The 21,024-nt window shown below is 40.8% G+C and overlaps 1 protein-coding gene and 1 long non-coding RNA gene across 5 annotated transcripts; both read left to right on the top strand.

Annotated features, from left to right (window-relative positions):
• Nucleotides 1–2,137: 2,137 nt before the first annotated feature.
• Nucleotides 2,138–20,158, top strand: MFSD14A (major facilitator superfamily domain containing 14A). Of its 4 annotated transcripts, XM_038413346.2 has the most exons (13): nt 2,355–2,427; nt 4,573–4,647; nt 6,961–7,056; nt 8,759–8,821; nt 9,505–9,632; nt 10,921–11,035; nt 11,802–12,020; nt 12,378–12,491; nt 13,049–13,120; nt 13,809–13,921; nt 14,819–14,916; nt 15,781–15,944; nt 18,849–20,158. In XM_038413346.2, exons 4-13 carry the CDS (start codon nt 8,795–8,797, stop codon nt 19,053–19,055), a joined length of 1,257 nt encoding a protein of 418 aa, XP_038269274.1. In that variant the 5' UTR covers nt 2,355–2,427; nt 4,573–4,647; nt 6,961–7,056; nt 8,759–8,794; the 3' UTR covers nt 19,056–20,158. The 4 variants fall into 4 exon arrangements, with proteins under 4 accessions (XP_038269271.1, XP_043347006.1, XP_043347005.1 ...); XM_038413343.2 differs by lacking the exon at nt 4,573–4,647 and having other exon boundaries at nt 2,138–2,427; XM_043491071.1 differs by lacking the exon at nt 4,573–4,647 and having other exon boundaries at nt 2,177–2,427; nt 16,037–20,158.
• LOC122455563 lies at nt 3,213–4,629 on the top strand. Its single transcript, XR_006273839.1, has 2 exons — nt 3,213–3,569; nt 3,601–4,629. It is a non-coding gene; the product is annotated as an uncharacterized LOC122455563 (long non-coding RNA).
• Nucleotides 20,159–21,024: the final 866 nt, after the last annotated feature.

The raw sequence follows: 21,024 nt of genomic DNA, 5'->3' as shown, positions 1-21,024 counted from the left end.
GACTATAAGGTGGATAGAAAGCTGGCTAGATTGTTGGGCTCAATGGGTAGTGATCAATAGCTCGATGTCTGGGTGGCAGATGGTATCAAGCGGAGTGCCCCAGGAATTGGGCCTGGGGCTGGTTTTGTTCATCTTCATTAATTGATCTGGGTGATGGGATGGATTGCACCCTTCACAAGTTCACAGATGACACTAAGATGGGGGAGAGTTAGATATGCTGGAGGGTAGGGATAGGGTCCAGAGTGACCTTGACAAATTGGAGGATTGGGCCAAAAGAAATCTGAGGAGGTTCACCAAGGACAAGTGCAGAGTCCTGCACTTAGGACAGAAGAATCCCATGCACTGCTACAGGCTGGGGACCAACTGGCTAAGCTGCAATTCTGCAGAAAAGGACCTGGGGATTACAGTAGACGAGAAGCTGGATATGAGTCAGCAGTGTGCCCTCATTGCCAAGAAGGCCAATGACATATTGGGCTGTATTAATAGGAGCATTGCCAAATCGAAGGAAGTGATTGTTCTTCTCTATTTGGCAGCGGTGAGGCCACAGCTGGAGTACTGCGTCCAGTTTTGGACCCCCCCTCCCCACTACAGAAAGGCTGTGGACAAATTGGAGAGAGTTCAGTGGAGGGCAACAAAAATGATTAGGAGGCTGGGGCACATGACTTATGAGGAGAGGCTGAGGGAACTGGGCTTATTTAGTCTGCAGAAGACAAGAGTGAGGGGGGATTTGATAGCTGCTTTCAACTACCTGAAGGAGAGTTCCAAAGAGGATGGAGCTAGGCTGTTCTCAGTGGTGGCAGATGACAGAACAAGAAGCAATGATCTCAAGTTGCAGTGGGGGAGGTCTCGGTTGGATATTAGGAAAAACTAGTTCGTAGGGTGGTGAAGCACTGGAATGGGTTACCTAGGGAGGTGGTGAAATCTCCTTCCTTCGAGGTTTTTAAGGCCTGGCTTGACAAAGCGCTGGCTGGGATGATTTAGTTGGGGTTGGTCCTGCTTTGAGCAGGGGGTTGGACTAGATGACCTCCTGAGGTCTCCTCCAACCCTAATCTATGATTCTATGTGACATCAGAATCAACTGCCTGCAATGTTTTAGTATTATTTTTACTTAAATTGTTAGCTCAAGCAATGCCACTAAGTTATTAGATTTCTCCTAAGGCCCCTTAGTATAGGCATAATTGCATCTACCTTGAGTTGTACCAATATAACTCTACTGTTTTTTTAAAAAAATCATACACCCCCCCCTTACTAACACAGTTGTACTAGTAGAAAAACTATTTGTACATAAGGGTTTAGTTAACTTTAACCACACAGCCAAACCTATTATGAATATTTCCTACTCGGTTTAAACATCCTAAGAGTGTCTCAATCCCATTTTTTAATGTTATTTTGCCAATGCTATTCCATTGCTCTTCTACCCCATGGATGGTGGAGTCTGCTGTCATAAGTGGTACTGGGGCAAAGTGGGTGAGAAACTACAGTATTTTTAATTGGACCAAGTTGTGTTGGCGAGTGCGACAACTTTTTGAGCTACACAGAGCTCTTCTTCAGGTAGGGTGATGCAACAGTATGATGCCCCCAAATAAGTGTAGTAGTACTCCCTGCCTGTTGCACACAAATCAAGCTTTGTGGAAACCTGGATTGGCCCTATGGGGGCAAGGATTCCATGTCATGACTATCAGGACAACCGGAGCACCCCCCTGTGGCCTTGCCAGCTCTTTTAAATGGACTAAAGACCCTGGAGCTGCTTTAGTCAGTCCTGGCTGATGGGTGTGGTGGGGATGAGGGACAACAAACTTCAGGGTTTGTGAGCTATGCCGGCCCAGTCCCTTCCGTTTATGAGACTCTCAGGGTTTGTCTACACTACGCTGCTTTTAGCGACAAGCTGTGTCGCTCCAGCCGAGCCAGGAGGGCGCAGGCCCAGTGCCCCAGGGGGCCCAGTTTGGGGAATGGAACCCGCCTGGGCGTAGAGCGACAGGGTGGCCCTGCGGGGGCTGAGCGCCGTCCTGCCGCCCGGAAGCGGCGGCGGAGAGCATCGCAGGGCTGCGAAGCTCCAGCGGCCGGCGGGGTGGGAGAGCCCCCGCTCGCCGTCAGGCGTTCCCGCCCTGCTGCCTAATTCCAGCTCGCGAGGAGGCGGGGGTCCGTGCCCACGTGCGCCCGCTCGGCCAATCGGGGGATCGCGTGATGTGAGAGTGGCCGGTTCTGTCCCCCAAGATGGCGGCGGGCGTTCAGTGAGCGTGAGCGGTGGCGGCGCTAGCTCGGAGCAGGGGAGCGAAGGCCTGGCTGCTGGGGAAGGCCCCGCGCCGCTCAACATTCCCCCCCCCGGGGCCCTAGGATGGTAAAATGACCCAGGGGGGGAAGAAGAAACGGGCCGTGAACCGCAGCATCATGCTGGCCAAGAAGATCATCATTAAGGACGGCGGCACGGTGAGGCCTGCGGGGGGCCTGGGCCGGCTTTAGGGTGCGTGGCGGGGGCTGGTTGTGGTACGGAGGGGGGCGAGGCGGCAGTTGGGGCGAGGCAGGCGGAAAGGGTCTGGCTGAGGTGCGGGGGCGCGTTGAGGCCTTGCCTGGAGGGAAGGGGCTGGCCTGGCGGCGTGCGGGGACGCTGGGTTGACCCAGTGAGGCGGGGGGAGGGAGCGTGGGGCGAGGTGAGGCCCGGGTGCATGTAGGGGACTGGCCAGTGATATGGGGAGGCCAGGCTGGTGCAGTGCGGCCTGGGGGTTGGCCTGGAGCCGAAGGAGACATGCTGCGCTGGGGTTCGGTGACCTGGGCGTGGGAAGGGGCGGACCTAGCAAAGCGAGGCTAGTCTAGCTAGGCCCCGGACCGGGGGAGGGCTACTGGAAAGCCCAGCGCAGTGAGGTGGACACTTCAGGCCTGAGTGCACAGAGAATCTCTCTGGTTTGGTCTGCAAGGGGAGCTGGGGTTGGCATTAGGAGCGGCCAGCTGCCTGCTTTTCAGCTGGAAAGCCTGGTCAGTAAGGGGGACCTGGTAGTGTCTTGTCAGATTTACTGACCGGACTCTGGGTCTGGTTACTGTGGATGAGGGAGGCGAGGAGGTACCCAGCCATCACCTGTGTCAGCTCCTACTGAGCTGCGGCTGCCTCCTACCTGCCTTGGATGGCTCCAGTTTCTAGCTGAGCTCCATAGGAGAGTCTCTTCTGACCAGGGGGAAGAGGAGTGCATGGGGCTGGGCTGTGGCGGGGGGGATTCTGGTATGCTAGTGAAGTGTTCTGGTTTTTAAATATCAAGTTGGCAACCCTAGTTGGCATGGTAGGTCCTGGCTTGAGGGTAATGCCTAAACAGGTCAATCTGGGACAGCAGTCTGACTCTAGCTAATGGGGTGATGAAGGAGACATTGCCACATTGTCTCTGCTAGCTAGCTTGCTGGGAGATCCTTTATCTCAGCAGTTCTCAACCAGGAGTCTGGGGCCTCCTGGGGGGCTATAAGCAGGTTTTAGGGTGTCTGCCAAAATAAACCAGAGAGCAGGGCCAGCGTTAGACTCACTGTGGCCCAGGGTGGAAAGCCGAATCCTGAGCCTGTTGCCCAAGCTGAAGCCGAATCCTGAGCCTGTTGCCCAAGCTGAAGCCGAATCCTGAGCAGCTTAACTTTCTGAGGCTGTCCGTGCTATGGGGCCCTAGGCCATTGCTTTGCTTGCTACCTCCTAACTCGGGCCCTGGCTTTTAATCTACTGAAAAACAGTTGTTGTGGCACAGGTGGGGCCATGGAATTTTTATAGCATGTTGGGTGGTGGCTCAGAAAGAAAAAGGTTGAAAAGTCCTGCTTTAGGTGGAGCCACCTGGGACCTGTGTGATGAAGAAGCTGCCCTATAAACACTTCTGTTGCAAGGGCTCCTGCCTCTGATGTCTAGTTTGACTTGAGGCCTAACTTGGCCTCCACTCCCTCTGGTTGCTTTCTACCAGAACTGGGTCCATGCTGTGTTCTGAAGGTAGCACATGGGCTGGGCATAGGAACTTTGTTCCCAAAGAACCTCTGACTCTTTTTTTTTTTTTTTCCCTGGTGGGGCTAGCTGGCAGCCTTGGGTGGGACTAAAACTATGTTCTTTGCTGTTGCCTCATGTGGGATCAAGAATTCTGGGCTGGTGCAGGGTTTTTTGCCATTATTTCATGATAGGTTTCCTTACTATCAGGTGTTTCTCTCTGTCTTATTGGCATCCATCTGGTCATCATTTGTCAGTTTAAAAGTATTTCTTAAATCTGTTCCTAGTATGGTGATTTGCCTTTACGCTCAAGTAGTAAGTTTGAGTAATGAGCATTTGTGTCAAGACTCAGTAGAAGGTAACTTTACTTAAATCCGTGCATTTACCATTCTGTATAAATATGTGTAAGTCTACAACATTTATGGATTAGATAATGTTTAAACTCTTCATCTTGAAAGGAAATACCAGCTAGAAAACTGCTGTGCATTTTCAGGTAGCAGTTGGTTTGACAATAGCCTAGGATTATGGCGGACAGTAAACCATTGTAGAATAGAGCAGGGAGTTCTGAGTATAAGAAGTAGGATGGGTTCTGCTGTTGGTGAAAAGCCCATCTGTGATGTGCTTTACCCATACAGTGTGTGCATCACCATCACGGGATCCTTTGGTCTTTGTTCTGTCTCCTTCGGCTTCCATGTTCTGAAAAAGAATAGGTGGGTAAGTGTGAGACAAACTTCTGTATCAAAGTAGTACTGTAAGGTTTTCAAGTTCACTGGAAGTGTGATAAAATGTTTCCCAATAAATAGTTAAGTATTTTATCTAACAGAACTTAGAATACTTAGTGATTGAATGGAGTTGCCAGAGATGCTTTTAAAATATATACATCTATAATCGGCATAGTTCAGTTACGGGAGAGAGATAACTTGGTCCAACTAACTGTAACAATGTATGTCTTGCTTTACTCGTGTAGTTTAGATATTTTTTTAAAATGCATTAAAATAGGTCTTTCAAATAAAGGTAAAACATCAGTTCGCTGATCTTTTGTATAAGCAGCCAAGATCTGCCTTCATCAACTTGATGAGCTACTGCAGTGGTAGGCAATCTATGGCATGCTTGCCAAAGGCAGCACACAAGCTGATTTTCAGTGGCATTCACATTGCCCAGGTCCTGGCCACTGGTCCCAAGGGCTCTGCTGCTGGCCTGGGGTACTGGCTGCTGGCCCCCCTCCCAGCTGGGGTTCCATCTGCCGGCCCCGCTCAACCCGCTGCCAGCCCCAGGTTGTGATTACTGGTCTGGGGGGCTCTGCTGCCAACCTGGAGTCCCTGCCACTGGCTCGGAGCTCAGCAACCGTCCCCAGCTATGGCCCACTGATTAGATGTCTGTGGGGTAGAGACACTGTTATTTCTTCATGCCTTGCCCATAATAGAAATGTTGAAAGAGCTCTTGACCTCTGATTCTTGGGGTTGTAAGGTGGGTGTGTGTGTTGAGTAGCTGCCAGTATCTACTTCTCCTACCCCACCCCACCAACTGTTTCTTTACTTCCTGATACAGTGAGGAACTGGAGATAGGAGCTGAGAGGGAGGCTCCATTGTGCAGGAGCAAGTCTGATGCTGATCCATAGCCTGGGAGGGAAAATAGTATTTGTTGCCTGTGGTACTTACAGAAGTTTACTGTTTGGATCCTGTACTGTAATCAGGTGGGATGGGAGTGAAACCTAGAGGGGCTCCTGTAGGCAAGGGTGGTGCTGTGAGTTCAAGCTGTTTTCTGGCCCCTTTAAAAGTGAAAAGAAGTTGCCATGTTAGCCTCGATCTGTAAAAGCGGCAGAGTCCTGTGGCACCTTACAGACTAACAGACATATTGGAGCATAAGCTTTCGTGGGTGAATACCAACTTCATCGGATGCATGCATACACGAAAGCTCATGCTCCAATACGTCTGTTAGTCTCTAAGGTGCCACAGGACTCTTGCCGCTTGTGTAAAAAGAACAGGAGTACTCATGGCACCTTAGAGACTAGCAAATTTATTTGAGCATAAGCTTTTGTAGGCTACAGCCCATTTCATCGGATGCATAGAATGAAACATATAGATACATACAGAAAACATGAAAAGGTGGAGTAAGAGGCTAATTAATTAAGATCTATTATCAGCAGGAAAAAAAAAACTTTTGTAGTGATGATCAAGATGGCCCATTTAGACAGTTGACAAGAAGGTGTGAGGATACTTAACTTTGGGAAATAGTCAATATGGGTAATGACCCAGCCACTCCCAGTCTCTATTCAAACCCAAGTTAGTGGTATCTAGTTTGCATATTAATTCAAGCTCAGCAGTTTCTCATTGGAGTCTGTTTTTGAAGCTTTTCTGTTGCAAAATTGCCACCCTTAAGTCTTCTACTGAGTGACCAGAGAGGTTGAAGTGTTCTCCTATCGATTTTTGAATGTTATGATTCCTGATGTCAGATTTGTGTCCATTTATTCTTTTGCGTAGAGGCTATCTGGTTTGGCCAAGGTACATGGCAGAGGGGCATTGCTGGCACATGATGGCATATATCACATTGGTAGATGTGCAGGTGAATGAGCTCCTGATGGCGTGGCTAATGTAATTAGGTCCTATGATGGTGTCACTTGAATAAATATGTGGCCAGAGTTGGCCTTTGCCTTTTGTTGTAAGGATAGGTTCCTGGGTTAGTGTTTTTGTTGAGTGGTTGCTGGAGAGTATTTGCTTCAGGTTGGGGGGCTGTCTGTAAGTGAGGACTGGTCTGTCTCCCAAAATCTGTGAGAGTGAGGGATCATACAGTGCTGTGTTTTAAGACATTTCTAGTCTTTCATTATGCTTTGAAACCCTTAGTGGAGTTTCGTTGTATCAGAGCTTACACAGATTACACTTATTTAGATTCCTGAAACAGCTTGTTTTGAGCCATACTTCATCTTAACAATTTCTTGCTTATAAACCCACATTCAAACAACTTTCTTATTAATAAAGTAGCTTTTTAAATATTCTGTAGTAACAACTTTTTTGTTTGTGTTTTAGCCTCAAGGAATAGGTTCGCCTAGTGTCTACCATGCTGTCATAGTGATTTTTTTGGAGTTTTTTGCTTGGGGACTTTTGACAGCACCTACTTTGGTGGTAAGTGATGTGGTTAATGAACTTCTTCTGTATTGCATGAAAAGTTTATTTTAAAAAAAAAGCTAAAATAATCAGTTCATTGCAGTATTATCTCAGCATTAAACTTGAAAATAAAGTTTTGGTGAAATTGAGCTTGCCTGAACTTCACACTTGGAAGAGCATCTTGTGTGTTATGTTACCAAATGTGGTTAAGATTAAACAATCCATGTAGATCAGAGTGGGTTTATTGATATTAGCCACATATCAACGTATGTAATCTGTGCTAATTACGCACACTTTTGAGAAGAAATTCTTTTAAAACCCTCAAAACTTCCATTCCTGTTACTCCACAGACAGAAGTCTGTCTTGAGCACAGGAATAAGATCTAGGAATGCATGGGATTCCAGTCCCAGTTTTAAGAACTTTGTGACTTTGATCTTAAAGGATCGTTACCGCACCGACCATTCTTTAAATATAACTCATTATATATTGTGTTTTTCTGTACTGTCTCTTTAACCTTTGGTAATTAATAAGGTGATGGCAAGCAGAAACTTTCTCTTTTGTAAACATGTTTTCACTCCTGCCTAAGTTATTCATTTATTCTACAGTCAGTGATATGATTCAACTTCTCTGAAATAAAGTATGATACCACCACTGAAGTCTATGGACAGATATTGTATCCTGCTAATCTGCAATATAAAGAGAGGAGATTTTTTAACTTGTTTGTATGCCATAATTGTGCACAGTGGTTTACAGAGATTAAGGTTAAACTTAAGTTTTGCCAGCATAGCTCTGTTGGTTTAGGAAGTGATGGCTTGGGTTTTTTTTGTTACATAGCTATGGTGTTGAAATCTATAGGCCAAAACTTTTTTGTCTTGTAGACAAGGCTTAAGAGTCAAGCGCTCATAATCTAATGTTCTTATCTTGTAAACACATCAGTTGACCTAATGCCCATTGTACTTGTAGGCAGGCTGACCTAATTATGTTACACAGGGCACAAAATATGCACAACTCTGAGTGCTGTACCTAGATTGATATAATTTGTAGGTGTAGATGAGGCTTTAGTATGCAAAAAAACAGTGTATTCAAACCATCTGAGCAGTACATACATTCACCATTCAGAATCTACCTATGTTGTTGTGGTACTGGTTTTGTGTTCCATGATATTGAAATCCTTTTAAGCAAAATGACCTTTGTGAAAAGTAGTGTGTATTTGCTGTCTGAACCAGTCTGTCGCATAAGTACAGCATGTCCTAATTGATGTGTATTTTCCTTAAATAAGGAAATCCTACAATAGTATTCTGTCTTCATTGAAGTAGGAATGATACTTTTATCAAACTTAATGAAATTTTGGCCAGTTTTGTATGGTAAAAAGTGAAGAAAATACACTGTGATTTTGAAGAATGTTCTTTCCTTATTTTACTGACCTCAACTGTAGTGCTAACATTGTAGCTTATCCACTGGTGCCTATATTTCTGGAAAGTAAGAAGCATAGCATAATTTACTATTAGAAATTGTGTAGTCTACTATATAAATGTTTGTAGTGGACTATTTAACAATGAGATTATTGATGAATTTATTAATTTCATGGTGAACTTTACTGTAATTTATATTAAAATTGTTGGTATAATATGCCTCACATATTAATCCTTGAGTCTGTATTCATATTTAGTGTTGTGAAATATGGATAATGCAGTATGTAATGTACATAATTCTTTCATAGGTGTTACATGAAACCTTTCCCAAGCATACATTTCTAATGAATGGCCTAATCCAAGGAGTAAAGGTAGGTAGGATGAAAATTCAGTCTAAATCAATAATTAAGAGTACAATTTAAAATAAATCAATAAAGGGTACATACATAAGTGCTGGTGCTTTATTAAGTGGAATAAGGAGAGCCTTCCAATATATCTTTCAAGCTGTGAATAAAATGTGAGGGTAAATTTACCAAGGAGAGCTCAAATGCAGCACTTTATTTGTAAAAGGTCTTGCTTTTACTAAAATTTTTACTTGGTTTGACTGAGGAATAAATAGGCCAGTTGAATAGTTCAAGATCATACAATCAGTTGGTGTCACAACACATAAGAATCCAAGATATCTGTTGACACCCAGTCCTTTGCTCTGATTGTTAGACCGCATGTCCTCAATGTTTTGAAAAATGCTCTCTCTCCTAAATATAGCATATAAAAATGTAAAATGCATTTTATTAAGCTGTGTGTTGACTGCATTTGGATTCACATTTCAGGTTTCTGTGGGTTAGTAAAACTCAAATTGTAGGTAACTGCTGCTGAGTGGAAAGGGGGGGGATGAAGGATACTCATAGAAGATATTGCGTGACACATTGTTCCGTATAGCCAACATTTATCATTATTCTGCAAAACAAAATCGGTCAGTTTCTAACAATCTTTCAACTATTGCATTTTCTTTCATTTCTTGGCTTTTATTTAAAATTTTGTTTTTACTTTTCAGGGCTTGTTATCGTTTCTCAGTGCCCCTCTCATAGGTGCTCTATCTGATGTTTGGGGACGAAAGTCCTTCTTACTCTTAACAGTATTTTTCACTTGTGCACCAATTCCTTTGATGAAGATCAGCCCATGGTTAGTAGCAAGCATAGTTATTTATGGCTTTGTCTTTAGTGTGGTGTTAATTACATACAGCAAGAACATGTAGCATTTATGATAGCACTTGTGTTCCAGTTAATGTACCAGACATTTAATTCTTAGCACACCTCTGTGAGATAGATGTGGAAGTACTAATCCATTGCAAAGTTGGGGAAACTGAGACAGGGTAAAGTGACTTGCTGAACACTTCAAAGCCAGGCTTAGAATTTTGTATCTCCAGACTGTTAGCCCCATGCTTCCTTCTAAGCTAGTACATTAGTACTGGAGTGACTTGTGACTTTTTCGTGGTGTTTGCTTATGTAGCAGAGAGAGCCCAAGAACTTGAAAGATGTATGGCCGGTGAGTGGCTATATTGTACTTTTAAGCCTCTTGGGGGTAACTAACTTAAAAGTTGAGTATAATTTTATACAGTATATTCCCCAGTACCTTAAATGTGTCTCTAATCCTTGCATATCTTTTTGGCTGTAATTTTCAGCAAAATCATTTCAGTACTAAGTAAATAGTCACTAAGAATTGAAAATGTTCTTCAGAACTAGCATACATCTTAAGCACTAGTGTGTAACATTAAAACTGCTACTGAAAAAGTAGCTGCAGCTTTTTTATTATAGTTTGTGCTTATCAAATATTTGAATCTAGCAAATTTTGAGTAGCTGGAATTTGTGTTCTGTTGATACACCTCCATTCCTGAGTCTAGTGAACTAGCCATTGGCCTAGGGACATAGTTGTCTCAAATTTTGTACTGCTCCTGAAGATAAATCTGAAATAACATAGGACAAGGTCTTAGCACTAATAGAGGTCTGAGAGTCAACTGTTCATATTGTATCAGGCTAATTCAGTTTGCTGTCTAGTCTTAGTCTTTTGTGGTCTCTCCATTTTGATCCCTATTCCTGGTGATAGGCTATTTGTTTAACAGTTTATATGTTGCAACATGCATTTTGAGTGAAGTAATTGCCAATCTGTGGATTTGGGGCTAAGGCTAATGTTGAACGATCTGTAATGAACTATCCTAATTTAACCCACAAAGCTGCACGCTTTTTTTTTTTTTTTTTGTAGAATGGCAAGTAATTCTATTGTACACTCAGTGCACACTGGAGAGATTACGTAACCATATAAAGACACATTCATACTGATTTTATAAATTGGACAATCATAGATACCTTAATCTGTCTGGAAGTGTTTCAGAAGTTTGTGAATCACTACTAGTTACATTTAGCTCCACTGAGCTGTTTTTTTTTTTTTTTTTCTGATTCCTTTTTGTCCCCAGGTGGTACTTTGCTGTTATCTCTGTTTCTGGAGTTTTTGCAGTGACTTTCTCAGTGGTGTTTGCTTATGTAGCAGATATAACCCAAGAACATGAAAGAAGCATGGCCTATGGGCTGGTATGTACTTAATTCCGCTGTACCTTTTAAGCCTTGTGAGGGTCAACAACTAGAGTTCTCTTAATAAAGCTTTGTCATATTGCGCTGGAGATGCAAGCTTTTCAAAGTTGATATCGTTCCCATTATAAACTCTTATTCTGGCCATTCAGTTTTTTAAAAACACTGTTCCAAATGGAAACTTGGTCCTACCATCCAATTCTGCATCTCCTGTTGAATGTCTTGTCAGCTTAAATTTAAAATGGCCATTGTATAATTTCTCTCCATTCTTTTCTATTTTTCCCCATTCTTGGGTCAGTATGAGATATATGTTGGCAGGATGGTGCTATTTTCCATTTTGTTTGCATATGCAGCTTTTATTATACAATGTAAATTCTTTGATTTTTATTAAGAGCTGCGGTTGTTTTGCAAATAAGCAGTTTCTTCTACCACCCCCAAAAGAAAGTTATACTGAGTCTCCCCCTTTATCAGACCTCCAATATGTCCAATTAAACTTCACAAATTTGACAGTCACAAAGCTATACAATGCTGCCCTGCTTAACCAAAAATTTTTCATTTAAAAACTTCAGATGTTTGAAATCTGTGGTTGCTGCTGCAATGCCAGAGAAAATAATTACATTAGTTCAGAACTTGTCCACCTGATTAGGGTGATTTGTAACTGAGTTTCTGGAAGTATTCAAGGTGCTGAAAGTGAAGTTAGAAAAAGAGTGGATACGTTTGATCTTCCTTCCTGGGAAAACGTTCTCATACTGACTTTTGTCTATTACAGGTTTCAGCAACTTTTGCAGCAAGTTTAGTTACCAGCCCAGCTATTGGTGCCTACCTTGGTCGAGTCTATGGAAATAGCTTGGTAGTGGTCCTAGCTACAGCTATAGCTTTGTTGGATATTTGTTTTATTCTTGTTGCTGTACCGGAATCGCTGCCCGAGAAGATGAGGCCAGCATCATGGGGAGCACCCATTTCTTGGGAACAGGCTGACCCCTTTGCAGTAAGCTATTTAAATGTTTAAGTATGGAGTGGTGGCTTGACATATGCAGATTTGGATTTGTACTGCTTTTGAGTCAGGAATGGGACTGATAGTAATTTATCTTGATTTGGGTTTTAAAAAAATTGTTTGAGGAGTTCCTAGATTTATTGGGGAAGGGTGTGCATAACTTCAAATTGCTGATTAGCAAATGCTGATTAGTAAGTGCTGAAGGACATGTTTTAATAGTGCTGTATGTATTAAAGGGTATCTGCCTCTTTCAGTGTTAATTTTGTATATCATTGGTTATGAATGATGAAGAGTAGATGTTTTCTGTTGTTGACTTTACAGATGTGTTGTTTTTGTTTTTTCCCCCCCTAGTCACTAAAGAAAGTGGGTCAAGATTCCATAGTGCTTCTAATCTGCATAACAGTCTTTCTTTCCTACCTCCCGGAGGCAGGTCAATATTCCAGCTTCTTCCTATACCTCAGACAGGTAAGAATCTGCATATGAAGAAATATGCCTGATAAGGAAAACTAAATATATAGAAGGGCGTTCTTTGCACTTGTTACATTACTTTAGCAATATATGGGTAGTCAATATGATTGATGGCTGTTGACGGTGGCTTTTAGTTACTCTGATGATTAATAAAGAGATGAATCTGTTTTCAAAATATTTCTCACGTTTCTTAATCATTTGCATTATTCCTTGAAGTACAAGTTCCACTACTTTGCAGTGGTTAAAATTAGCTTTCGTTAGCTGATAAACTATTTTTAGTCTTGCAGTATGAGGTCGATTTTCTTTCAAGTTCCATACTCAATGATAAAGTTATTTTCTGTTCTGCACTAGATCTTTCTCTTTATTTTATGCAAGAGTAAATGTTGGTTTGAATGAGTTATGGGATTGAATAAAATCAGGGATGACTTCTTCTATTTCAGATTAAGCGTTTTTCTGGTTACTCCATTTATTCTTTCCACTGATGTCACAAAACATGAAAGACGTGTCAATGTACATTTGAAGTTTAATGATAAATTACTTCTTCTCTAATGTAGATAATGGGATTTTCACCTGAAAGCGTTGCAGCATTTATAGCAGTTCTTGGGATTCTCTCCATTATTGCACAGGTGAATATTAATCTATAAATTTCACTAATATAATGGGCTCAAGTGAGAGCTAAGTATTATGACAATCCCTGTAACTGTAATTCCAGGAACCCAGTCTATCTGATTTCAGGAGATTAGAATAGAAAAGGAAAGATGCTTTGAATTCTGATCCGATTTTATAGGGCTTCCTTTTTTTTTCCATCACCTATTATCTGACCATTTCGTAAACAATTTATTCTCACATCCTGGGAAGAAGAAAAATATCACCGTTTTGTGGAAGAACTGTGATGCACAGACATTGAGACTGCCTTAAATCTGTCAGAGCTGGGAATATAATCCACATCATAAATTCTAGTCTAGTACCTTAACCTTAATTTATTTCTTCAATAGTCACACTCCCAAACCTCTTAGAAGATGATTTAGTCTTTTCCTTAGGCTTAGTTTGGGTTGAAAAATAGCTTTTTTTTAAGTTATATGGGTAGGTTAAATAATATATCCCCAGTGTATGGATTTCTCAAGGAAAATCTAAATTGTTGCATGTCAAAAGCAAGGTAACAATCTCTTCACATATTACGTGTTTCAGTTGCTGTCTAGAAAATACTACATCACAGAACTTTACTTTGCTTCTGTCAAAACTAGTGAACAGTTTATATGTATTGCTGTATAGCCTGATTATTCACAATTAAAATGACATTCTTTTTCCCATCAGACAGTAGTTTTGAGCTTACTTATGCGGTCCATTGGAAATAAAAACACCATCTTACTGGGTCTGGGATTTCAAATATTACAGCTTGCATGGTATGGTTTTGGCTCGGAGCCTTGGTACGTACATTTCGTTTTAGTTGAATTAATGAACTGACATACTAAGATTTTAAATTGTTACTACTTAATAAAGAAACATTCACAACATTATTTTTTTTTACATGCATCAGATTTACATGAGAGGTTACAGGCAATGCGCCCTTTGTCTTCTCTTAAGCTGGAACTTTTTTTTCTTTTTCTTTTTAAAGATGTAATTGGTTTGTACTTGGTGAAGTCAAAGAAATCACTGTCTGGTGAACCCATCCCAAACCAAGAATTTGGTATTGTACTGTACGATTGACCTAAACAATGTCAATCTCTTGTGCCAATATTTTTAAAACCAAAAATTGTTCATGGATATTTTTCATCTAAAAGGAAATGGACACCAAACATTGAAAAATGCTTTGTCGTCTTTTCTCTAACAGTCAGATTTTCTTGATTTTTATTTATTTATTTTGGTCGTGTTGCTTGTAGTAGAGTGCGTTGACTTGACTTGTCAAGATGTCGGCTTACATCAGAGCACTTCCCTTCTCCTCTTCCCCCTCCCCCCCGATTGCACCCTTTACATGTGCTAACATACCAATGACCTAATGGGGAAAACTAAATAGCCTTTTAGATGTAACTCTCCTCCCAAATTAAGAAGAGGTGATCAAAATACATGATCAGTGCTTCCCAGCAAGTGTCAGGATTTTGCAAGGATTGGGGATTTTTCTAATAGTCTCAAATTATTTTACACCATTTGTTAAACTCAGAATAATTGATAGATATGAAATCCAGCAATGATGATTAACTTGTGACTTCACTATTGCATGGGGTAGTGTGTGCAGTTCATTCTAAACTTTGTAATAAGAGGTGTATGGAAAGTAGAAATTCAGAATTTTTATCTTGATTCTTTCTCTCAACACTTACGTTTTTCAGGATGATGTGGGCAGCAGGGGCTGTTGCAGCAATGTCTAGTATTACGTTCCCAGCAGTAAGTGCACTAGTTTCACGAACTGCTGATGCTGATCAACAGGGTATGTTTTACAGGTCTTGTTGTTGTTAATTGTAAGGAATATTCAAACTAGGATATTCTGACCTCCTTACCACCAGATGGATCAATGCTGTCTTACTGGTACTCAAGGGTTATCCTCAACCTCCATGCTAGTTTTGCAGGACAAATTAGCCAGCATAGTAGTATATTAATGTAAATGAGAAACATTAGTCTAGTTTTAACTTCACTGTAGAAGAGTGGTAGTTGTCAAAGGCCTGTGGACTGTTTGGAGGTAGTTGGGCTATACTGTTCAAACAAGGCAGATGAATAGTGAGTGTCTCTAGCATAGGGAAAACCCATGCACTGAAGGTAGCATAATGCTACATTACTACTTCTTTTGATTCAGTACATCAGCTGATCATGTTTCAGTTCTTCTTTCCCACTGTGCATGGATTTACTCAATTTTTCAGGTGCATTTATTTATAATTACTGTAGTTTTTAGGAGCCCCAGTAATATGTTTTTGCTTTTCTCTGAACCATGAGGCATAGATAGCTGTCACAGACAGCATTCCAGATTTGACAGCCTTTTGGTCAGGCATAGGAAATGCTGTGTTCTGACTAAAACATAACACAAACATAACTAAAACATAGTTTGTCTTGCCCAATGTTCCTCTTTTTTTTTTTTTTTTTTTTTTTTTTTTTTTTGGTTCTGGTGTAGGCGTGATTCTCCTCACATCAGTCTTAAAGTGGTGTATCCCAATTGATTTTAGTGAAGTTACTCCTAGTTTATATCAGCGTGGAGAAAAAGCGAATCAGGCCCCATTGCATGTTAGACAATTGCCAAAAAGCATTTTAAACGGTCTTCATTGTATACACATTTCATTTCATTGAATTCCTTTTTTTTTAGGTGTTGTTCAAGGGATGATAACAGGAATTCGAGGATTGTGTAATGGTTTGGGACCAGCACTTTATGGTTTTATATTCTACATATTCCATGTAGAATTGAATGAACTCCCAATGACTGAAACTGAGTTGGGAGGTAACGTGGCCACACAACACCATTCACAACAGGTATTATTCCTATTTATTTATAAATTACAAGAAATGCAGCAAAGATAAATCCTAGACCAGTGGTTCTCAAACTCCTTTTTTTTTTTCCACAGACTACTTGCAAATTGCTGAGGGTCTCAGCGGACCACTTAATGATGTTTCCAAATGTTTGTACTGTTAGCTAACTATTGTAAAGCACTTTGGATAAAAGTGCTATATAAAAAACTTTATAATTTTAAGGTTTTTTTGTTCTACAAATAAAAGCGCACAACTCATATTTTAATATCATAGTCTTACCTTTCTAATGTGATGGATATGCCCTCTCTCTCCTGTCGCAGCAGACCTGAGCTGGGGCTGGGAAGGAGGGGGGAGAGGGTCTCTTCCCGCCATGGCAGCCCTGGAACTGGGGAAAGTCGCCTCTTTCTCTGGCCATCGCAGCCCTACATGTCCCAAATTCTCCCCCACTGCCCCCTCCCACCTACCCCCTATTCCTCCCCAAGGCCACCACCTCACCTTAAATGTGCATCTTCTCCAGGCACCTAATTAGGTGGGAGGCCCTTCATTCTCTCGTGTGGGGCAGCCCAGGCACCCATCTTAGAGGGAACTATGCATGCCACGTGAATGTAGCTTGCGGACCACTGGTGATCCGTGGACCACAGTTTGAGAACCTCTGTCCTGGACCTTGGGAAGGTGGGCGGGGGGGGAAATAAATTGGATACTCTAGTTCATCTTGCTGCCAATTCAGAACTGTACCCTGTGGCACATTCTACAGTGCTTTAGTCAGTCCAGCTTTAAATGAATCAAGCAAAGGGACTTCTCAAACCACTTCTATTGTGAGACTCTTGACCTGTCTAATAACTCTTGCAATTAAGACAATCCCCTTGATATTGAGCCTAAATTTTCCAGTGATTGATCGATCCCGTTGCTCCTTTGGATTGCCCTAAAAAGAACCCCATTGGTTCACGTTTTTAAACACTTTCTATTCTCAGTCTTCTGACAAGTTACACATCTGTGGATTCTTTCCTTGTATGTTGGTCTCTTTTGCCTGTTAACTTCTGCTTTTCTTTAACTTGTAAATATTTCTGGTACTAATGTGCCAGAATTGTCTAGTGAATATTTTTAAAACATGTGATTTAGATTTAGATTTGCATCCGATGAAGTGAGCTGTAGCTCACGAAAGCTTATGCTCTAATAAATTTGTTAGCCTCTAAGGTGCCACAAGTACTCCTTTTCTTTTTGTGATTTAGACTGGACACTAAAAAGCTGAATATGCTTTGCTCTTTTCATACTTCCTTGTGGTGTGCTTCTTGTCGGGCCTTACCACTTCTTGTAGCACTTTCTCCTCTTTATTTGATATTGCAAAACATTCTGGCCTGTCAATATGCCGCCTCCTATAAGGAGGCAGAAATTGCCATTATGGTCATAAATACCAGTCTATACACTTGCTCGCATTCAAGGAATGGAGTGCCAAGTCTGGTCCTTCCAGCTATAGCTTATTATTTTTAAAAATAAATATCTAAAACTTACTACTGCAAAATAAGTCTACGAGTCAGCCAGTCGACTTGATGGTGTGGTGAAAGACAGAGCTTCAAGATCTTGTTGTCCTTTTATTTACACTTGATTGGAGAGGGGGATTGGTTTACTCAATTTACTTAAAGTATTAATGCTCAAATTCCATGAATGAAAAGAGTAAAACCATAGAATGAAATCCAGACATAAAGTAACTTTCTGGCTGAGATGAAAAATAAGATCATAGTCCCTTTTGTATAGTTAAATGACTTCTTACAGTGTCTAAGTCTATGAACACTGTGTACCATTGTAATGTCTACAACAGGATATATTTAAGGCTGAAGGAGAGTCTTCTGCTTTTGTATTTTCTGTTTAATTCACAGTCCTGTTTAACTTTTTAAATAGTAGTAAATACCTTGGCTTTGCTTGTTTAAATGTAGCTGTTAGCTACATTTGAATTGTGGGTGGACTGATTTAAGATCTCGATAATCTTATTTTCACACACACACACACACACACACACACAGAGTGAAATATGTCCCTGCTCTCAGGAAAGGTGAAAGAGGAGTGGGGAAGCAAGTGCTACTAACAGTTCATTCTCTTCATAACTTGCTCTAATGCTGTGCATAGCTGAGAATTGCATGGTGAAGGAGCAGTCTGTTCAGTTAACTTTTGTATTTCAGTACCTTATGCACATTACTTTCTCTGTCTTCAGGCTTGTCTTCACTGCAACAGTTAGTTCAAGTTTCTCCACTCTAGCCTAGTTCCAGTGAGCGTGACCACATTGATGCAATATTTGAGCTACACAGAGCGAATGGATTAGCAGTTGTTGGATTACTATCTCCAGTGTCAGCAGCATTCGTGTTTCAACCTACTCCCAGTCCCAGATGGGCTAGCAAGCTAGAGATTTGTGTTTTTGAAAGGAGCTGGGTTAGGGACAAAGCTTGAGTTGTACCTCAGGTTAACAGGGCAGTGAAGACCAACCCTATACTTCATCTGGTAGCTACAGTGTTTTTTTTGTTTTTAGTTTTTTTAACTATTTGGCTGGAAATAGCAGTTCAGCTGTATGATTTTCTAAGTTTGTATTTCTGGCAGGTAAGACACTATGCAGAATTCTCTTCACAGGAAACATGCCACTGGTGTTTAAAAAACACCCAAAGAGAAACTCCTCTAACAAGTTTCTCCTCTTCTGGGTTTCCTCCCTCAACCTTTGAAAATTACTATTGTTCATCTATGAATAAGGTTTACTAAGGCTGGGTATTGAAATAGCCCACTCATTAAGAGTGCTCTGCCCTAAACTAATGAAATTGTAAAATATTTTTAAGTACAGAGCCTGATGTGAGAAAAAACAGTATCTGTGAACTATGGATTTACTTAACTGTGCCTCTAGAAAATAAATGTTTTTGTTGTTTTCAGAACTCCATAATTCCTGGACCCCCATTCTTGTTTGGAGCATGTTCTGTGCTGCTGGCTTTGCTTGTTGCCTTGTTTATTCCTGAACACACCAATCTAAATGTACGGTCCAGCAATTGGAAAAAACACAGTGGCAGTCATGGTCATCCACACAGTCCACAGGCCCCTGGCGAGGCCAAAGAACCTTTATTACAAGATACAAATGTATGACGACAAAATCCAGAAAAACTTTTATATTTCATAGGTCTTGTTTCCAGTTCTGGATACATTCCATTTACATAAAAATGTAATTTCTTAACTTTATCTTAAGAAACCGTATCTTTCTGCATGAAATTTGTAGGAACTACAGCCAGGAACTGGAAATTTCTCCAAAGACGTTACAATTAAATTAACTTGCTTTTAAAAAGAACAAACTAAGCACTGGTCTCATACTATTAATTAACCTTTTCATCCTGATTCTGAGACAAAAAGGAAAACACATTCAAGATATCGGCATGTGCCCCTGTGTCCATTTCCTTAAGGTGTAAAGCTTTAATTCTCTTCATGCTAAGTCTCAATGAGACATACTAGCATATTTGTGGACCCATTCATTTTATGTTGTAAAATTTTGGGTCAGATGGTACAAAGCCTTAATGTAAATGCACTCAAGTAAGGAAAAGGTGAATTGGTTTCCTTTTAAAATCACTATGGGAGGTTTTAAGTTTCTACTAATACAAAATCATGTGGTGAGCACACTTGCTGAACAGTAAAAGTTCTGTGTGTAAGTATTAGTCTAATTCTTCCTAATTTTTGGAGTACAAGATAGTATCAAACAGTATTTAAATTAGGGGGTCTTATGAGCCTACAAGATTTTAATATTGGCTCTAAAACTGCTTTCTCAAATAGTTTGTTTATACCACTATATTTCTGATGTTTGCGTAATCATAAGGACCTCAAAACTTGAATACACAAACTGAAATATAAGCTGATAGCCTTGAAAATGGCCATGTGCTATACAGTGGCCTTTCAGGACTGGCTAGTAACTTTTTTTACTTTTACAGAGCTAATGCTTTAGTCCTAAATTTTCAGGACCCTAGTACAGGAGAGAGCTTTATACAGTTACCGATGTGAATTTCTCTAAAAATGTATATTTTTGTGTCCAGTTGTATTATTTAAACAAGTATTCCTTTGTATAAATTGTGTATAAAGTATAGTTTAAAATGTTTTCAGTTTGTGGTTACTGCTTACTGTTTTTTTTAACTTTGAACATGCACTGTGGTTGATGGAGTGTGGGAAAATGCGAAAATATATTAATAAATGAATATTTTAATGAATTTTTTAAATTCTTTGAAATCAGTTTAAGCCATATACAATCCGGTATATGAATTCTGTAATGTGTCTTGTAGCCTGCTGAACATACTGTAATCTTAATATTGCTTTCTTACTTCCTGTCAAGTTTTTGGGTTCCTTAGTGCTTTGAATGTAATTTGATTCAACAGGCAAATACCCATTGGAGGTAGATTGTGAATATTTTACCCTTTTCATTCCTGCATACCTGTAACAGCTTATTTGTCCTTGTACTGCAAAATTTTCATGAAAAGCTTTAATAGCAGTATTAAATCCAGAAGAAACTAAAATAATGGGCACTCCATTGCCAAGTAGAGTGCTGCTGGGCCTACATTTTTAATCCTATTTCTGTCCTGCAATACCTACTCCCACCTGCTCCCATCCACAAAAACCTTTAAATCCTGCAAGAGAGATTCCCCACTGTAACTAAGTCTTTATATATAAAAACACAATTTTTCCTACTGTGGGGCTCTACCTTATTTACTTTAAATTTAAACTTGCCATATTGACATGAGCAAGATGTTTATACCTTAAGTCAGATTCACTCTAAACCTAAGTGTGATGCACCTAGCCTGTGAATGATACTTCCTCTGATAAATGTGCAGCTGGCCCTCCCTGTGCTTTGGAAAAAAGGAGTATGGTAGATACTGTAGCAATAAAATCAACTTTGACCTGATAGAAGGTATTCATTGGGGAACTGGGGGTGGGCGGGGCTGCAATTCACATCACTTGCCATAGGAAACTTGTATATGGATATTTGAGGCAAATGACTGGGCCTACTCGCTTTTATAAGTGGCACATCAAATCAGGATGTAGTAAGAAATCCTGTCAGTTACATTTTGAATAAAAACAA

This window comes from Dermochelys coriacea, chromosome 8 (assembly GCF_009764565.3).
Source record: "Dermochelys coriacea isolate rDerCor1 chromosome 8, rDerCor1.pri.v4, whole genome shotgun sequence".
Classification (NCBI taxonomy): Eukaryota; Metazoa; Chordata; order Testudines; family Dermochelyidae; genus Dermochelys; species Dermochelys coriacea.
The sequence above is the reverse complement of the archived record's forward strand: the minus strand, read 5'-3'. Positions and strand labels throughout refer to the sequence as shown.

Bases quoted from the DNA above. Each gene is read 5' to 3' on its own strand.
- MFSD14A (XM_038413343.2), top strand. From the start codon at position 2,344: ATGACCCAGGGGGGGAAGAAGAAACGGGCCGTGAACCGCAGCATCATG. The intron at 7,057-8,758 runs GTAAGTGATGTG...ATTCTTTCATAG, and splicing joins TGACAGCACCTACTTTGGTG to GTGTTACATGAAACCTTTCC. The intron at 12,492-13,048 runs GTAAGAATCTGC...TCTCTAATGTAG, and splicing joins TCTTCCTATACCTCAGACAG to ATAATGGGATTTTCACCTGA.